The sequence below is a fragment of the Balaenoptera physalus genome, assembly GCF_965194825.1.
Source record: "Balaenoptera physalus genome assembly, chromosome: 8".
NCBI classification, from domain to species: Eukaryota; Metazoa; Chordata; class Mammalia; order Artiodactyla; family Balaenopteridae; genus Balaenoptera; species Balaenoptera physalus.
Window position 1 is genome coordinate 110127484 of NC_138887.1, and position 14920 is coordinate 110142403.

A 14920-nucleotide genomic window follows, 5' to 3' on the forward strand; every position below is an offset into this window, starting at 1 on the left:
AGACAAGAGGCCAATTCGCTTTGGCCCCAGGCATAGGATTTGGGGGTGAACAGAGGGACAGTGAGAATTTTATTTTTTATTTTATTTTACTTTATTATTTTATTTTTTTAAAGATTTTTTTTTGATGTGGACCATTTTTAAAGTCTTTAGTGAATTTGTTATAATACTGCTTCCGTTTTATGTTTTGGTTTTTTGGCCACGAGGCATGTGTGATCTTAGCTCCCCGACCAGGGATCGAACCCGCACCCCCTGCACTGGAAGGCAAAGTCTTAACCGTAGACCACCAGGGAAGTCCCATTACTTTATTAATTTTTAAAATTATTTATTTATTTATTTATTTGGTTGCACCGGGTCTTAGTTGCGGCAGGCAGGCTCCTTAGTTGCAGCAGGCGGGCTCCTTAGCTGTGGCATGCGAACTCTTAGTTGTGGCATGCATGTGGGATCTAGTTCCCTGACCAGGGTTCAAACCTGGGTCCCCTGCATTGGGAGCACGGAGTCTTAACCACTGTACCACCAGGGAAGTCCCCACTTTATTATTTTAATCTTAAGAAAATGCTTGGCTTTTCCCAAACACTGACAAACTTGACTGACACCTTTATCCATAAAAAACTCAACATGGCCTTTTGTGGAAAACATAACAATTCTCACTGAAGTGTTATTAATGTCAATCCAGGAATCCATGCAGTATAATTCAGCAGATTTTTCTGGCTTTGTATGCAGTCTAGCCAGATAGGAGGCCCAACCACTTACAGAAGGGAAGCCCCCATTTTCCGGCTTTTAGGGGGTCTTGCATCCAGGTCCAAGCTATTTCTGGTAAAGATGAAAAAGAAGGAAGTCAGAGTATATCCTCATTTGATTGCTCAGAGCTGAGGATGCACGCATCAGAGCCCCCTGCCCGCTCTGATTTGAGCAAGAGTGTTTTGTGACTAGCCCCAAGCACATAATAATTGCATTAGTTAACTTCGGATCTGAATGGGGGTCTCACAGCCCTGGCCTTTCATGTTGCTGATATACTAAAGGCTCATAATAGAGTGATGAACGCTGCAAGGAGCTGCTGGTCCTCTTAATTTCTTTTATAAGCAGGAACAGGGTTTAACAGTAATTAGTGTAATAACTGTACCTCCTCTGAGATATCTAGGGAATCTGAGTCCTGCAACCTGAAGTAAAAGCCATCCTAGATTGTTTTTGATTTATATTACCAAAATGATATGCTTCCACTTTAAAAGAAAAACCTAAGAAATACAGAAGAATCCAAAGAAAAAACTGGCACCCCTGCCATCCTCCACCCCAGCCCCATCCCTTAGAGGAGGTGATGGTAGAAGTTTAGGTATTCTTCCATAAACTTCATGTTCATATGCAAACATATGTAGTCTAGCCTTTTAAAATAAAACATAAATGGGATTAAAACATTGCCAGTTGGTAAAATAAACAATCTGACCAAGATGTTTTCCTGTCTAGTAGAAGTTCTCCATAGCGACACAGACAATGAAGGGGAACAGATTTTCAAACCCAAATCTCCTGTAGGTAAAGCGAGGGGGTGTGTGTGGGGAAAGAGGTCCCAATGGGAATGGGAAGAAGAAGGAGAGGTGGCCGGGGGAATAACCCTGCAAAGCCTCCACTTCCAAGGCACCTGTGCACAACACCAAGCATAAAATGGGCTCTTCAGTCTTGATGGGTGGCTGAAGGAAGGGATGGAGGAACCTAGAGACCGCAGGTTCCAGAGCAGCATAGGGTTGATGGCCCAAGAAGGGGTGGGATGGGGGGTGGGTCACTATCCCGGTCACCCCGGGAAGACGGCGGGACCTCCTGTCCCCCAGCCTCATCCCACACTGCAGACCTTTGCCCCAGCATGGCCGCCCTGGAGCTCCCCCATCTCTGCTCTGCCTCAAGGCGGGGGTGACCCATGTGTCCCCGCAGGTTCACACGGGAGGCAGCACAGGACTGTGAGGTGCTGGGGCAGCGCATCCCCGCGGGCGCCGTGCTGGAGATGGCCGTGGGCGCCCTGCACCATGACCCCGAGCACTGGCCGCGCCCTGAGACCTTCGACCCTGAGAGGTGAGTACTGTGCCCTTCAAACAGGCCCTGGGGGATGTGAGTGTGGGGGGATTGGAGGCGCCTGCCAGGAGACACAGATTTAGTAAAGTCCCCCAAAAGTCAAAAGTCATGGCAGTCAGAGATGTTTTTTAGGCATAATTTCTAAAGGAAATAATTGTACCATTTTTAAAAGCCCAAAACATAATCCAGAGATTTAGCATTTCCACAGCACTGCATACAAGTAACAAGACAATTTCTTTTTTTTTAATGAATTTATTTATTTTATTTATATTTATTTTTGGCTGCATTGGGTCTTCGTTGCTGTGCGCAGGCTTTCTCTAGTTGTGGCGAGCAGGGGCTACTCTTCGGGGCGGTGCAAAGGCTTTCTCATTGCGGTGGCTTCTCTTATTGCGGAGCACGGGCTCCAGGCGCGCGGGCTTCAGTAGTTGTGGCTCGCGGGCGCTAGAGCGCAGGCTCAGTAGTTGTGGCGCACGGGCTTTGTTGCTCTGCGGCATGTGGGATCTTCCCGGACCAGGGCTCGAACCCGTGTCCCCTGCATTGGCAGGTGGATTCTTAACCAATGCGCCACCAGGAAAGCCCAACAAGGCAATTTCAAATGGGTGTCCACTATTTGTTCCAAGAAACAAGGACACATTTCAGGAGTGCATTAAGAAGTAGCAGAATGTTGTTTCCTTTTTTGAAACTTAATGCCTGTTCCAATACAAGAGCATCAACAAGTTCTCCAGGAATTCATGAGATCCAGCTACCCTAACATGGTAGACCGGGATCCTCCCTCCTGTCCCCTGCATGGATTTGGTCCATTGTCTAGATTTCATTTCTAGACTCCCAATTTAAAGTGTCTGAGCAGGCATCTACACCCCCTCCTCATCAGAGTCGACGGATATCGCTTCCTGGCGAATGGGGGGAGTAGCCAGCCTGCAGCTCTGTTCCCACTGTTAGTGGCTCCAGCTTCCTGTTAACGCGGCCCCAACTCTACAACCTGGTCCCTGGGAAACCAGGGGCAGTGGGACCCAGATAAATAACATTCTGCTGCCCAGCAGCTCCTGGAATTACGGTAAATATCAAGAAACATAAACAGCAGCTGCAAGGCTTACCGCATCACCTTTGAAAACAAAAAGTGCATTAATATGATGTTGAAAAGGTGGGTCAAGGGCTTCTTGGGCCCATAAAGTCCAGAGGTAGTAATAAGTGAGCAGGCTATTACAAAATAGTGGTTGTCACGTAGCGTTGTCACAGAACACACGTGGCAAATGCTGTCATTTGGTAGCAGATACGGCAATTCATTCTGAAGAAGAGCTTCCAGTGGGTCAAATACTGCCACCCCCAGTGGTTCAAGTTTCAGTGCTTAAACCAGAAAGGCGAGTGTGGGCAGGGAGACAGCTGCCCGGCATGGCATCAAGAGACAAACTGGCAGGACATGGCCTCCAGAGGGGTCTGGTGCCCAGGGACTCTGCTCAGGAAGTGGATGCCGGCCGGCCAGTGTCACCCTCTGGCCACTGGGGAAGTTGGAGCCATGGGTGAAGCGAGAGCTGTGGTTTCTTTGAGACTTTTATCCTGGATGCTAGTGAGCCTGCAAGCTCATTAACAACACAGTGAATTCATCAGGAGAGGCAGTGAGGGCAATGCTCACATTCCAGGTGATTCTATTAATTCAGCGGTGCCTTTAGGGCTTTGCAGGACAAGAGGAGGGGAGCCAGACTGAAGCACATGGACGAGTGGCCACCAGCTCCAAAGCCTTAGGGACTGACCGGCCCAGGAAAAAAACAGGATCCTGTAGACCGAGGTGGGGTTTAGGCCTCACGTGGCAGGAGCGTGGCCTCAATGACGGGGTCCCTCGGTCACAGCCAGTGGCTGAAGCCCCAGGAAGGGAGGTGGTGACCCGGGCCAACCCTGACCGTGCTGCCCCGTAGGTTCACGGCCGAGGCCCGGCGGCGCCAGCGGCCCTTCACGTACCTGCCGTTCGGGGCAGGTCCCCGGAGCTGCCTCGGGGTGAGACTGGGGCTCTTGGAGGTCAAGCTGACGCTGCTCCATGTCCTGCGCAAGTTCCGGTTCGAAGCCTGTCCCGAGACTCAGGTGAGCTCTGCTGCTCTGGGCGCGAGGGGTCCCCGCCCCAGGTCCCTGCTGCCTGCGGTGGCTTCCCGGCCCTGCGTGAGCTGGGGCGAGTTCCTTACGCTCTCTGGGTCTCAGTTCCTTAATCTGTAAAAGGGGGACCATAACAGTCACACCTCCTCCCTCTTCTTGATTGAGTCAATCGTAAGTGCTCAGATAAGTAAGCTCCCGGCACGTAACCCAAGTCTGTGTTATTATCATTCTTGTCCTCTGTACAGCAAGGCTGGGCCTCACCATGCTGTAGCTCTTCCGTCTTCAGCAAAGAGAACCCAGTAACCCTGCAGAGTAAATTATATGATTCCCATTCTTCAGATGAGGAGCTAAAATAAAGCTCAGAGAGGTTAGGTAACTTGCCTGACGTCACACAGTTGGACTGCAGACTCCTGGAGATCAGGGACCAAAAGACTGTCCTATTCATTGGTGGAGGCTCCAGCACCCAGCTTCAGGCCAGTCATGTGGCAGGTGCCCACTCAGTCATTCAACAAACACTGATGAACAAAGGAATGAATCGCCGCAGAGTGAAGAAACTGAGGTTCAATCCAGATCTCGCTCACTCTCAAGCCCTCCCTCTTTCCTCTGCACGGAGCAGCCTCTCTGCACTGAATCAGCTGCTCCCCACACAACCCGAACAGTGCTCTCCTCCGTGCCTATTCACGACCCTCAGCACGGCCGCAGACCTGGAGAGGAGGGCGTACGGAGACAGATAATAAGGACACGATGACAGATGGTAACAACTTCTAGATTCAGAGAGTGGCATTGCCGCTGACGAACAGGGAGACTGGGGGAGCTGCTGGCTGGGGAGGAATAATGAGCTGGGTTGAAATACCAAAGGCTGAGGAACTGGATGTGACGATGTCCATAAAGGTCTGACGGTTAAGGCTGGAGGGAGGGAGGGGCAGATTGGGAGCAGAGAGCCAAATCAAGATGAAGGACCAGAGGAGAGCAGGCCCCTGCCTGCCTTAGGCATTCCATGGGTACAGGACTTTCTCTGGGGGTTTGTCTCACTTACCCTTGATCTTGACATACAATACAGCAGCCAGACCAATGTCGCAGAACACTGCTTATGCCTGGCACCCCCCAGCTCAAGAACCAGCCCTGAGTCCCAAGCCTGCTGGGTCCAGGGAGAACTCTGAGCTCACTTCACCTTCCCCACCCCAACTTCCCACTCCAAGAGCCTCCCACCCCCTCCGCCCTGCCTGCTCAGTCTGTTGCTCCTTCTGGAATGCCATCCCTCCCCCTTCCCCACCCCCAGTCTAATCCCATCCTCCAAGTCCTTTGGTGTTCCCTCAAATCCCCAAGTGGCCCCTAAGAAGCCATGCTCACAGGGCGTCTCCTATTCCTAGCCCCACCCCAGGTGCCAGTTCCTCCAGGAAGCCCTCCCTGACTTTGCCAGCCACAACAGACCTCTGCTTTTTTTTGAAGTCCAATGGTGTTTCAAGTGTGCCTATAACTGTCTGATACTGTAGCCACTAGCCAAGTGCGGCTACTTATATGTTAATAATAAATCAAATCAAATAAAAAATTCTGCCCCTCATTTGCATTAACCCCACTTCAAGCATCCAGCAGCCACATGTACTAGTGGTTACCATACGAGATAGGGCAGGCCTAGATCATCTTGTTTTTTGAGCATATAACTGGTCTCCCATCTGAACTCTCAAAGACATCTGAAAGCCCACCCGGCCCCAGCACTAGGGCCTCGTGACCCTTCCTTTCCTTTAAAGGTTTCATGGTAGCCACTGAACAGTCCTTTTACACGCAGCTCAAGAGGACGCCCTGCTTCTTCAGTAATTCTGTGGCTTCTCTTCCAAGTCTCCAGGCCTCCATTGATCTGCCTAAGCTGGACATAAGGAAAGCCTTCTGAATGGCAGCGGGCCTTCAGCAGGGAGCTGCCCCCAAGCCCCTGGGGAGTGGAGGTCTACTCAGTTACCGGCTGGGCCCCAGGGTGAGAGATGAGGGGAGATGAGGAAGGTCTGAGGCTTTGCTCACCACTTTCCAGTCATGTGCCCTTGGGCAGGTCGCTTGAACCTCTCTGCACCTCCATTTCTTCATTTGCAAAGTGAGCTGCTCCCACCTTAGGCAGGCTTATTAGAAGGATAAATGTGGGGCGCCTCCCCTGCGGTATTTTATTAACACGGGAAAGGCGGTGAGCCCCCGTCCAACACCCGGCCCGAGACACAGCTCTGCTGCTTCTCAAGGTCCCCCTGGGGAAGCTGCTTTGCTAACTCCCAGCCTGCCTGCCCTCAGCCCTCAGCCCTCAGCCGAATTCCCACAACCCTGCTTCAGGCCCCGTTCTGAGGAAGTTTTCCTGTCGATAGGATTAACTCTGACAAATATCTTAATTTCCTCTATTTTAGATACCGCTGCAGCTAGAATCCAAATCTGCCCTAGGTCCAAAGAATGGCATCTACATCAGGATTGTCTCCCGCTGACAAAGTCATGACCAGCCCCTAATTCAAAGAAAACCCTCATTTGGAAATTCAGATTTTTGGAAAAACATCACCGAAGCAACTGAAAGCACGCCTGGCATATGAGTATAAAAGAGGCCATTTACGTAACATTTCCTAAATGCTTAATAAATGTTTGTCGCACTTAGTTTTGACTTTGCCAATCATGTTTGAGCAATGGATCCACCTCTCTCAATCAAGGATTGCTGATAAATGAGTGAAAATGTAGTTCTGACAAAATGATTGAGAACTTGGGGTTTTTAAAGAAGTTCTGGCCTCAGGATGGAAGGAATCGATAGGGCAGGGGACACGTGGATGCTCAGGTGAGTGGTCCTGACGGCCCCAGCTCGGGGGCCTTTTCAGCATCTGGTTCATTTAACTTCGAGAATAACATGCATCAGAAGCTCAACTGCAAAGGTGGTTCGAATGCTTTATTATGCCTCGATTTTCCTAGGTAGGGTACTACTAACTTTATAAGTTTAATGTGCAGAAAAGTGACAGAGGCTGAAGTGTACTTTTTCTTTTAAAGAACATCCTATCTTAATTTTGATCAAATAATCAAAATACAGAGGTGAATTTTAGTAAAAATAATTATTGTGTTGCTGAGAAGTTCAAATGCAACAAAGAACCTGCAAACTGAATCCCAGCTCTGCCACCAGCAGCCTGTGATCACGGCTGCTGCTCTTTCCACCTCTGTGCCTCTGTTTCCTCACCTGTAAGACAAGGCTGCTGACCCAGGTCTCAGCGCCTCCCTCTACTTAACATCCGAACAGCGTTACGGGGCTGATGTTGTATAAATAACAGAGCAGGAACCTGCGAGCAAGGCTGGGGTACCCAGGCTGAGCACCTGTACAAAGTGCAGGCTGTTGCAGGAGAGCTGGGAGAAGAGGCCTCCCGTACCCACTGCTGCGAGCGCTGCTTCTGCTGTCTGTTCTCCCTGCGTGCAGCCCGCCATGCTTCCCCAGAGCGCTCCCCTGGAGACTCCCCTCTCAGAATATGAGAGAGGCCAGCCTCATGACTCTGCTGTCAATCACACACACACACACACACGTTTGCTCTGGATCCTACTACCTCTTTGCATGCACATTCTGAGAGGTCTTTTTGACTTCTTCCCATCACAATGCCCACCCCCTCCGGTGCCCACAGGAACTGTTGCCCCATGCTCCCACCCACAACTGAGCTACATGCACCCCATCCCTTTCTCGAATGTCCAGTCCAGGTACTTGCCAATGTGCTTTCTCAAAAGTCAGCAAAGTGCAGAGCCCTCGGCAGTCTTCACAGTTCACCCGACTTCTCTGGAGCATTTGATCATCTCCCGCCCAGGTTCCCCCTGCCACTCTCCTCACCCACACTCCCAGATGGACCACTCCTGCTGCTTCCCACTACTCAGCTCCCAGCAGCCTTGGATCTGAGAACTACAGGCAGAGGCATCATGTGGAGACTGGACACACCGTAGCAGGAGGCTGGGGAACGGGAAGGAAGGGTACAGGTGAAGGGAGGACACCTTGCTGAGGACGGAACCTTAGGCCAACGGGACCAGCCATCCAGGAGGAGGCAGATGGCCTTATGAGGTGGAGCCATCCTGCCGGCCCCTCCACCGCCCAGCAGAGATCCCTACCAACCACTGTGTGTGGAGGACACAAGAACACACCACCTGCTCCGTGTCCACAACACAGTGCACAATAGTGGATCTGGGTTTTGTGGGGCTTGAAAACCGAGTTGAGGGAAAGAAAATAAACAAATATGTAACTTGCAAATTTAACCAAAATGTACGATCACGAAGCCATATAGCAGGGGTCCCTCCTCGGGCTGTGGAAGGGGTCCCAGCAAATGAGGAGCCGTGAGCCTTCAGCTTCACTGGCTGCATGATAAATCCACACACAGCCTCCTCGAGGCCAGTAACGGGGGCTCTGTTATATACCGACCCCCAGAAAAGTGCCTGTACACAGCAGGCGCTCAATAAACAGACACTGAAGAATGAGCTGCAGCCATCACCCACGTCAGATAAATATTCTTTTATTCCCAGACTCTGCTGTGACACTGCAGCACAGGTATTCAGCTCTCATGGGGACATCAAACCCTTATTCACAGGGTGTTCGGTGCAGAGGCACCTGCCAGGGTGAGTGCACTTCCTGGGTGAGGGTGACTGCTGCCAGGACTAAGGGAGACCGACAGGGACTCAGTGACACCACACAGTAGCCATGGTCCTAACAACGTGATGTATGGGCCAATTTCAAGGCTGGAAGCCCAGGAGAAGCAGCAGAAGAGCCGCCTAGATTAGAGACACAGCAATGGACACGATGACTGTGCCTCAGTAGGCCCACAACCCAGGATTTCCGGCACCAATGGCTGCTGTGTCATTCGGACAAAAACAAAACCAGGTGCCACCAAGACCCTGAAAAAACAAACCACTGAAGAGACAGAAACTCTTGAAAATTAAAACCAATTGATAAAATAGTGTCTGGAAACTCTGTGCCTGGTGCCAATCTGCAGCAAAGTCAACAAAGAGTAAAACATAAAACTTTAACACCTGAGTAAAAAGCAATAATGGGTTCACCTACAATCACTACTGGCTAGTCCAAAAGTGACTTAAAAGTGAAAATATTATCAGCCAGAGATTAAGAATGTAACTTCATCAAGAAGTCAATGTTAAATGAACAGTTCATTAAAAGTTTTTTGTTCAAAAAAACCCCAACTTTCCCTAATAGCTATTTCGAGTGAGATCAGCCAGAAAGGCATAAAACCATCGGGGTGCTCACGGCCGAACACTGAAGAAGGACGCCAAGGAGAGCAGGCTGGTGGCGGCGGCAGCGGGCCTGGGGGAGTCGGTGTACTGGATGACGTACTCCGGGTAGGCCTGGTGCTTCTCGAAGACCACGAAGATGGAGGGGTCAGACACGTGGTTCACGCAGCTGTCGTACAAGACGTTGCCCTGGCCCTCCTTGGCCGGGGGGCGGACGAAGCTGGCGTTGCCTCGGACGAATTCGCCCACCAGCACCCGAGCCAGGAACATCGTGCAGGACTTGGTGTCAGTTTTGCTGTAGTGGTGGGAATACGCGGCGTCCCGGGCAAAGTAGCTCCCTGCAAGGACACCAGGGCTGGGCTGGGCACCAGGGGACAGCCCGCGGCCGGAAGAGGCACGCCGGCATCCTGCAACCCGGGCGAGGCCAGTGGCCTCTGCCCTCCCTCTGCTCCCGTCCTTCCAGCTTTTCCCTTGTAAGGAGCACCAGAGGAGTCACCAAACTCTGAGACAGAGAACTCCTTTCAAGTTAGGATCTGTCACTCAAATCCTAAAGGTCTCTGGACACCTCGTTACTGAGCCCCCATCCCCTGCCCAGAACCTCCGTTTCCTGAGCCATAAAATGGGGCTGTTGGGCCCGACCTCCCAGGGCTGGCATGGAACATGGCTAAGACCCCACACACAGAACACGGCGCAGACACCGGCAGCCCAATGTACGGATTCATGAGCCCTGTCGAATGGGGGCCTGAGCTGGAAGCTGCGCCTACACATTCAGGTTCACAGCCCACCACTGGCTCTTGTGCACCTTGACCCCGCAGCCGTCAGCACGCGGGACGGAAGCTAACGGATGGCCTCGGCGGAGGGGCTGCTGACTGCAGATCACACCGCTACGAGATGCTCTCCACCTAGTAACCGTGTCGTGGTTACAGAAGAGAATGTTCTTGTTCTTAGGAGGTGTTACGGGGTGAAGAGGTATGATGTATGCCGCCTACTCCCCAATGGTTCAGAAATAAGGGAAGGGGTGATAAAGCCAATGTGAAAAGTGTTAAAGCTGATGAACTAGGTAAAATTTACGTGGGAGGGTTTTTTTTTTAGTATTATTCTTGCACCTTTCCTGTGAGTTTGAAATTATTTTCAAACAAAGTTAAGAAATAAGAGACAGGAAAACGGGGAACTCACATTATAGTAAGAATGACATATTTACATGAGCGTATCTGAGCGTTCAGATTTCTACTCTACGGAAACAGCGCAGGTGGGGACCTGACTCAGGGCTGGGAAGGGTCCCACAGGGATGCAGCCCCATTTCCCAGTGACGCCAAACCACAGCCTAAGCAGGGCCACCCCTGCTCCAACCCTGGGTTGGGCCCAGGGCTGCACACAGGGGAATGAGAGTAAGGTGCCGCCAGCTGGGCGTCCCACATCCCGGCCAGCGCTCACTGAGTCTGAACCGCTGGTTCAGCGCATGCTGGTTCCCCCCACGCCCTCCATCAATTTGCTTTAAAGTGGCTTCCGGGCCCTGGACAGCGAGGCAAAGAGGGTTCTGCCAGCAGAGGCCGCCTCGCACTTACCCCTGCCATAGGAAGTGCCATGAAGACCACTGACCCGCCAGTCAAAGTTCTGCTGGCAGATGGCGTCAACGAAACTGGTGCTGGTGCCGTGGAACAGCTGCCTCTCATCCACTGTCTTTCCACCGTTTCTCTTCTGCATCTGCTCCTTCTGCCTAGAATCACAGGAGTGAACGTGTGCTGGCGGCAGAGAACGCCTGCCACCAAACACAGGCCACCCAGCCCAAGAAACGCATTTTATTAGATGTGCCATGAGACCAGGAGCCACAGGTCCATGAGACTCCAGCCATGGGCCAGGGGCCAGAAAAGGCGACAGCAGGGCCTGGGTGAGAGCAGAGGGAAGCCTTCCCTCCAGGGCTCCAGGCCTGCATTGCTCCCTGAACCCCCAAAGCAGATAGACCAGCCCTTGGAAGGCAGGTGTACTTCTTCCCACCACCTTGCTTCCGCCTGAAGCTTAGCCAGGGGAGCTGGAAGATGCTGGCTGGGGATGGGAGGGGGGGCCTCCTTCTACCTCTCCTGTAAGTTATTTTGATCTCATCACCGGAACCAGAGTTCAGATTACACTGCTCCAACCTCTTGTGGGGAAGGTCAGCAGGAGCCCAGGCCCACTGCGGTGACCTGCTGTGGGCACCTCCCCACACAAACAAGTGCCTGAGAACATGCCAGTCCTCAGGCACAAGGAGGAGGCCCCTGCCCTCTGGCTGCCAGGACAGCAGCTTTACACTCCCCAGGGTGTGGGTGGCTTATTCGGACCCGTCCCCTGTTGGTCTTCAGGGAGGCCGAGGGCACTAGTGCAGGAGCCAGCTCTGTCTCTAGGGAAGCCGCAGCCTCCCATCTCCCTGGAGGAACATGCCAGCACTGAGCTTGTACAGATGAGGAGGCGGACAGGAGAGGGACACAGCTCCTGATCCCAGCAGCACTGGACAAACAGTGGCTGCTTTCTCGGATTGTCCCTGCAGCCCGGGACATGTCTGGTAAGCAGCTGGCTGAGGGGACAGAGGCACCAGCCCACCAAGAGCGAGCCCCCAACGCACCACTGGTAGACTTCCCAAAGGGCCATGTTCTGGACCCGCTCAATCTTCTGAACGTGGCAGAGAGGCATCGTATTGGTGAAGAGGTTCCAGACCTTTTGAAACTCCTCTGAGGACGAAGGGAGGGCGATCCTCTGTAAGGGGCAAATATTTTTACTCTGTTATCATCAAAGTGTAGAATACACATCTCTTCCCAAGGCTGCTCATGAAATGCCAGAACCACAGGCAAACCCAGATGGCGTCTACCACGCTCCCCTTTACTTCAAGGGGCAGTCTCTCCAGGCTCCAGATGTGTGCTATTTGTGGTCACTTCTCTCCTCTCCACTGTGAAGCCAGCCTAAAGGACAGGCAGGCGATGCTGTGTGAGCACCACCCTGGCCGCCCCCAGCACACCCCTGCTCTTCTTCTGACCCCACACAGCGCTGACTACAGAGTCGACAAGACCACGGAGCTGGTGCCAACGGATGTGGAACACACACATCTGGCAGAGAGGGGGCAAACCCTGCCACAGGCAGCAATGCTGCGTGAGCCACACGCACGGTGAGCGCCGAGCAAGAGGCCAGGCCGGCAGACGGCACACAGCAGCCCAGGAGCTCAGCAAGACCCGCGGGCGCCCCTCCCTCCCAGCTGAGCCCACCCTTCCCTTAGCATCTGGCTCTGGGAAGCAACACTCCTGATGAGCCCAGAGAGGGCCCTGACTCGCAGCCCCCAACTGTCTCACAGAGTGACAACCCACAGAGCCCTGCCCTTGCAGCCTGGGCCCCAACCCGCCTCCCTGTTCCCGGCTCCACAAGGCTTGGCCCAGTGACAGCCTGGCCTGGGGTCACCATCCTTTCCCCCACCGAGCGCAGCCGTGTAATAACCACCTCACTCCCCAAAGACCCTAAGTGATCAGGACTCCGTGTAAACATCCATGGGTCTCTGCAACCCAAAATCTGACTTTGGTTTCCTTGCTCCCATCTCACTAGACGCCACCAAACCCTCTCCCCTCAAGCCCTGCCCTCCCAGCCTGGAGCCCGGCAAGGACTCCCGCACCTATCACGGCCCGCAGCTCGGCCCCCTGACCAGGGCACTCTACAGCTCGGCCCTGACCTCCCTCTCCTGCCCCCCAGCCCCCGCCTACGCACGCCCTCCACCTGAGACCCTCCGTGTCCTGACTTGGGTTCCTTCCCCAGCCAGTTCCCATCAACTGGCGTGTCCTTCCCCACCCTCTGCCTGTGTAAGCGCCAGCCATCATTAGGTGTGGACCCAGTGACACCTTCCTTGATCCCTGAAATACAGTCGCCTGGTCCCCTGATGGCCGAGTACTGTGTCTGCAAGTTGCCCAGCCCTCCACACGTCCTGCCAGGGCTGCTGGTGTCTGCGTGTGCTTTGTGCGGCTCCCAGGCACATGCTGGAAAAACCAGTCTGCACAGTGCTTGCCAGGTCAGAGGCCAGTCAGAGCGCTCCACGGACATGGGGCGTCATCGGACACCGGCCTGAGCTCTCTACTCAGCTCAGCGTGGCGCCCACTGCAGCTCGCTGAATAGACTCTTCCTTCTCTCATCTTCTAGTAAGTTCCTAGCACCTCCCAACAGCAACTCCCCTTCTAGATGGTCCTCATCACACCAAACCTTCTGCTGGCTTCTTTCCCTTTTCTCGCTTAGTAAAACTTTTATTAGCTAAGCAGCTCTTAAGCTCCTTATTTATGCCCTTCCTAGAAAATTTCCAGTTCGTCATCCTCCCTCCACCATACATCCTCTCCCCTCAAGCCATGGCCACCTCCTGGGTAGTCATCTAGCCGTAAAATCCCCAAGATCTGAAGGAAACCAAACCTTGCACGCACCTCTCAGCGGCGGAGGACACAGCGCGGTCCACTCCCACTCACCGATGTCTAAGGGCACCCTCCTCCCCAGCCTGGGGCAGTGCCAGTCTCATACCTTAAAGCCGGTGTCCAGCAGGGCCAAGTGGTCCCAATGCTCAGGGATGCTCTTTAGGCCTTGGGAATTGACGCTGTTATAAAACGTAAAGAGAAACACTTAGTTTGTTCTTAGACATAAGTAGGTTTCCCAGAGGTGCCTCCAGCAGCCGAGGCCATCAGTCTTGAGCGTCAGCATATTGTTCTGTAAAAGCAAGGAGGAGGCGAGGAAGCACATAACCACACTCTCACCACGTGACAGCACTTCCATCTTTGCTGATGTGGTCAAAACCAAAACCAAAACCAAAACCAATCAGGCACGAGGGATCCACTTCTCACCTGCATCCCAACTCCAACACATAAGGGACAGAGCATATGACTAAAGCAGCACACCCAAACCCTCATCCATGATTCTGAAATTCAAAGAGCCCTGAAACTTTCATTAAGAACAGCCTCAATGGGACTTCCCTGGTGACACAGTGGTTAAGAATCCACCTGCCAATGCAGGGGACACGGGTTCAAGCCCTGGTCCGGGAAGATCCCACATGCCGCAGAGCAAATAAGCCCGTGCGCCACAACTACTGAGCCTGCGCTCTAGAGCCCACGAGCCACAACTACTGAAGCCCGTGTGCCACAACTACTGAGCCCACATGCCACAACTACTGAAGCCCGTGTGCCTAGAGCCCACGCTCCACGACAAGAGAAGCCACCGCAATGAGAAGCCTGCGCACCTCAACAAAGAGTAGCCCTGCTCGCCGCAACTAGAGAAAGCCCGCACACAGCGAAGACCCAATGCAGCCAAAAATAAATAAAATTAAAGATAAATTAAAAATGCTGTGAATTCAGAACACAATGATAAAAAAATTTTAAAAAAACCAACAGCCTCAATGAAACTAACACAACCTTGTAAATCAACTATACTCCAATAAAAAACTAATTAATTAAAAAAAACAGCCTCAATGACATATAACTGGCATATAAAACATTTTTTAAGACATAAAATTGATGTCAAAATTCATTTGGCAGTAGAGATTTGACTTGAACTGCTAAGAGACTACTTGTGGTCTATATATATTTCC

General features: G+C 52.4%; 2 protein-coding genes across 5 annotated transcripts in view; one reads left to right on the plus strand and one right to left on the minus strand.

Moving 5' to 3' along the window:
- The window catches only part of TBXAS1 (thromboxane A synthase 1), a 151013-nt gene extending 142491 nt beyond the window's left edge, over positions 1–8522 (plus strand). For 2 of the 3 annotated variants that reach the window (XM_082473035.1, XM_082473036.1), the window contains 3 exons: positions 1918–2055; positions 3966–4128; positions 6519–8522. In XM_082473035.1, the coding sequence (XP_082329161.1) occupies positions 1918–2055; positions 3966–4128; positions 6519–6593 (376 nt within the window). In that variant the 3' untranslated portion in view covers positions 6594–8522. Of the gene's footprint in view, positions 1–1917; positions 2056–3965; positions 4886–6518 lie in introns of those variants that run through there. The other variant, XM_082473034.1, reaches the window with a different exon arrangement.
- An 86-nt stretch (positions 8523–8608) lies between these two features.
- Positions 8609–14920, minus strand: part of PARP12 (poly(ADP-ribose) polymerase family member 12) — a 46974-nt gene continuing 40662 nt past the window's right edge. For both annotated transcript variants that reach the window (XM_082472993.1, XM_082472992.1), the window contains 4 exons: positions 13864–13936; positions 11948–12078; positions 10917–11068; positions 8609–9689 (listed from right to left, as the gene is read on the minus strand). In XM_082472993.1, coding sequence (XP_082329119.1) covers positions 9364–9689; positions 10917–11068; positions 11948–12078; positions 13864–13936 — 682 coding nt within the window. In that variant the 3' untranslated portion in view covers positions 8609–9363. The remainder of the gene's footprint in view (positions 9690–10916; positions 11069–11947; positions 12079–13863; positions 13937–14920) is intronic.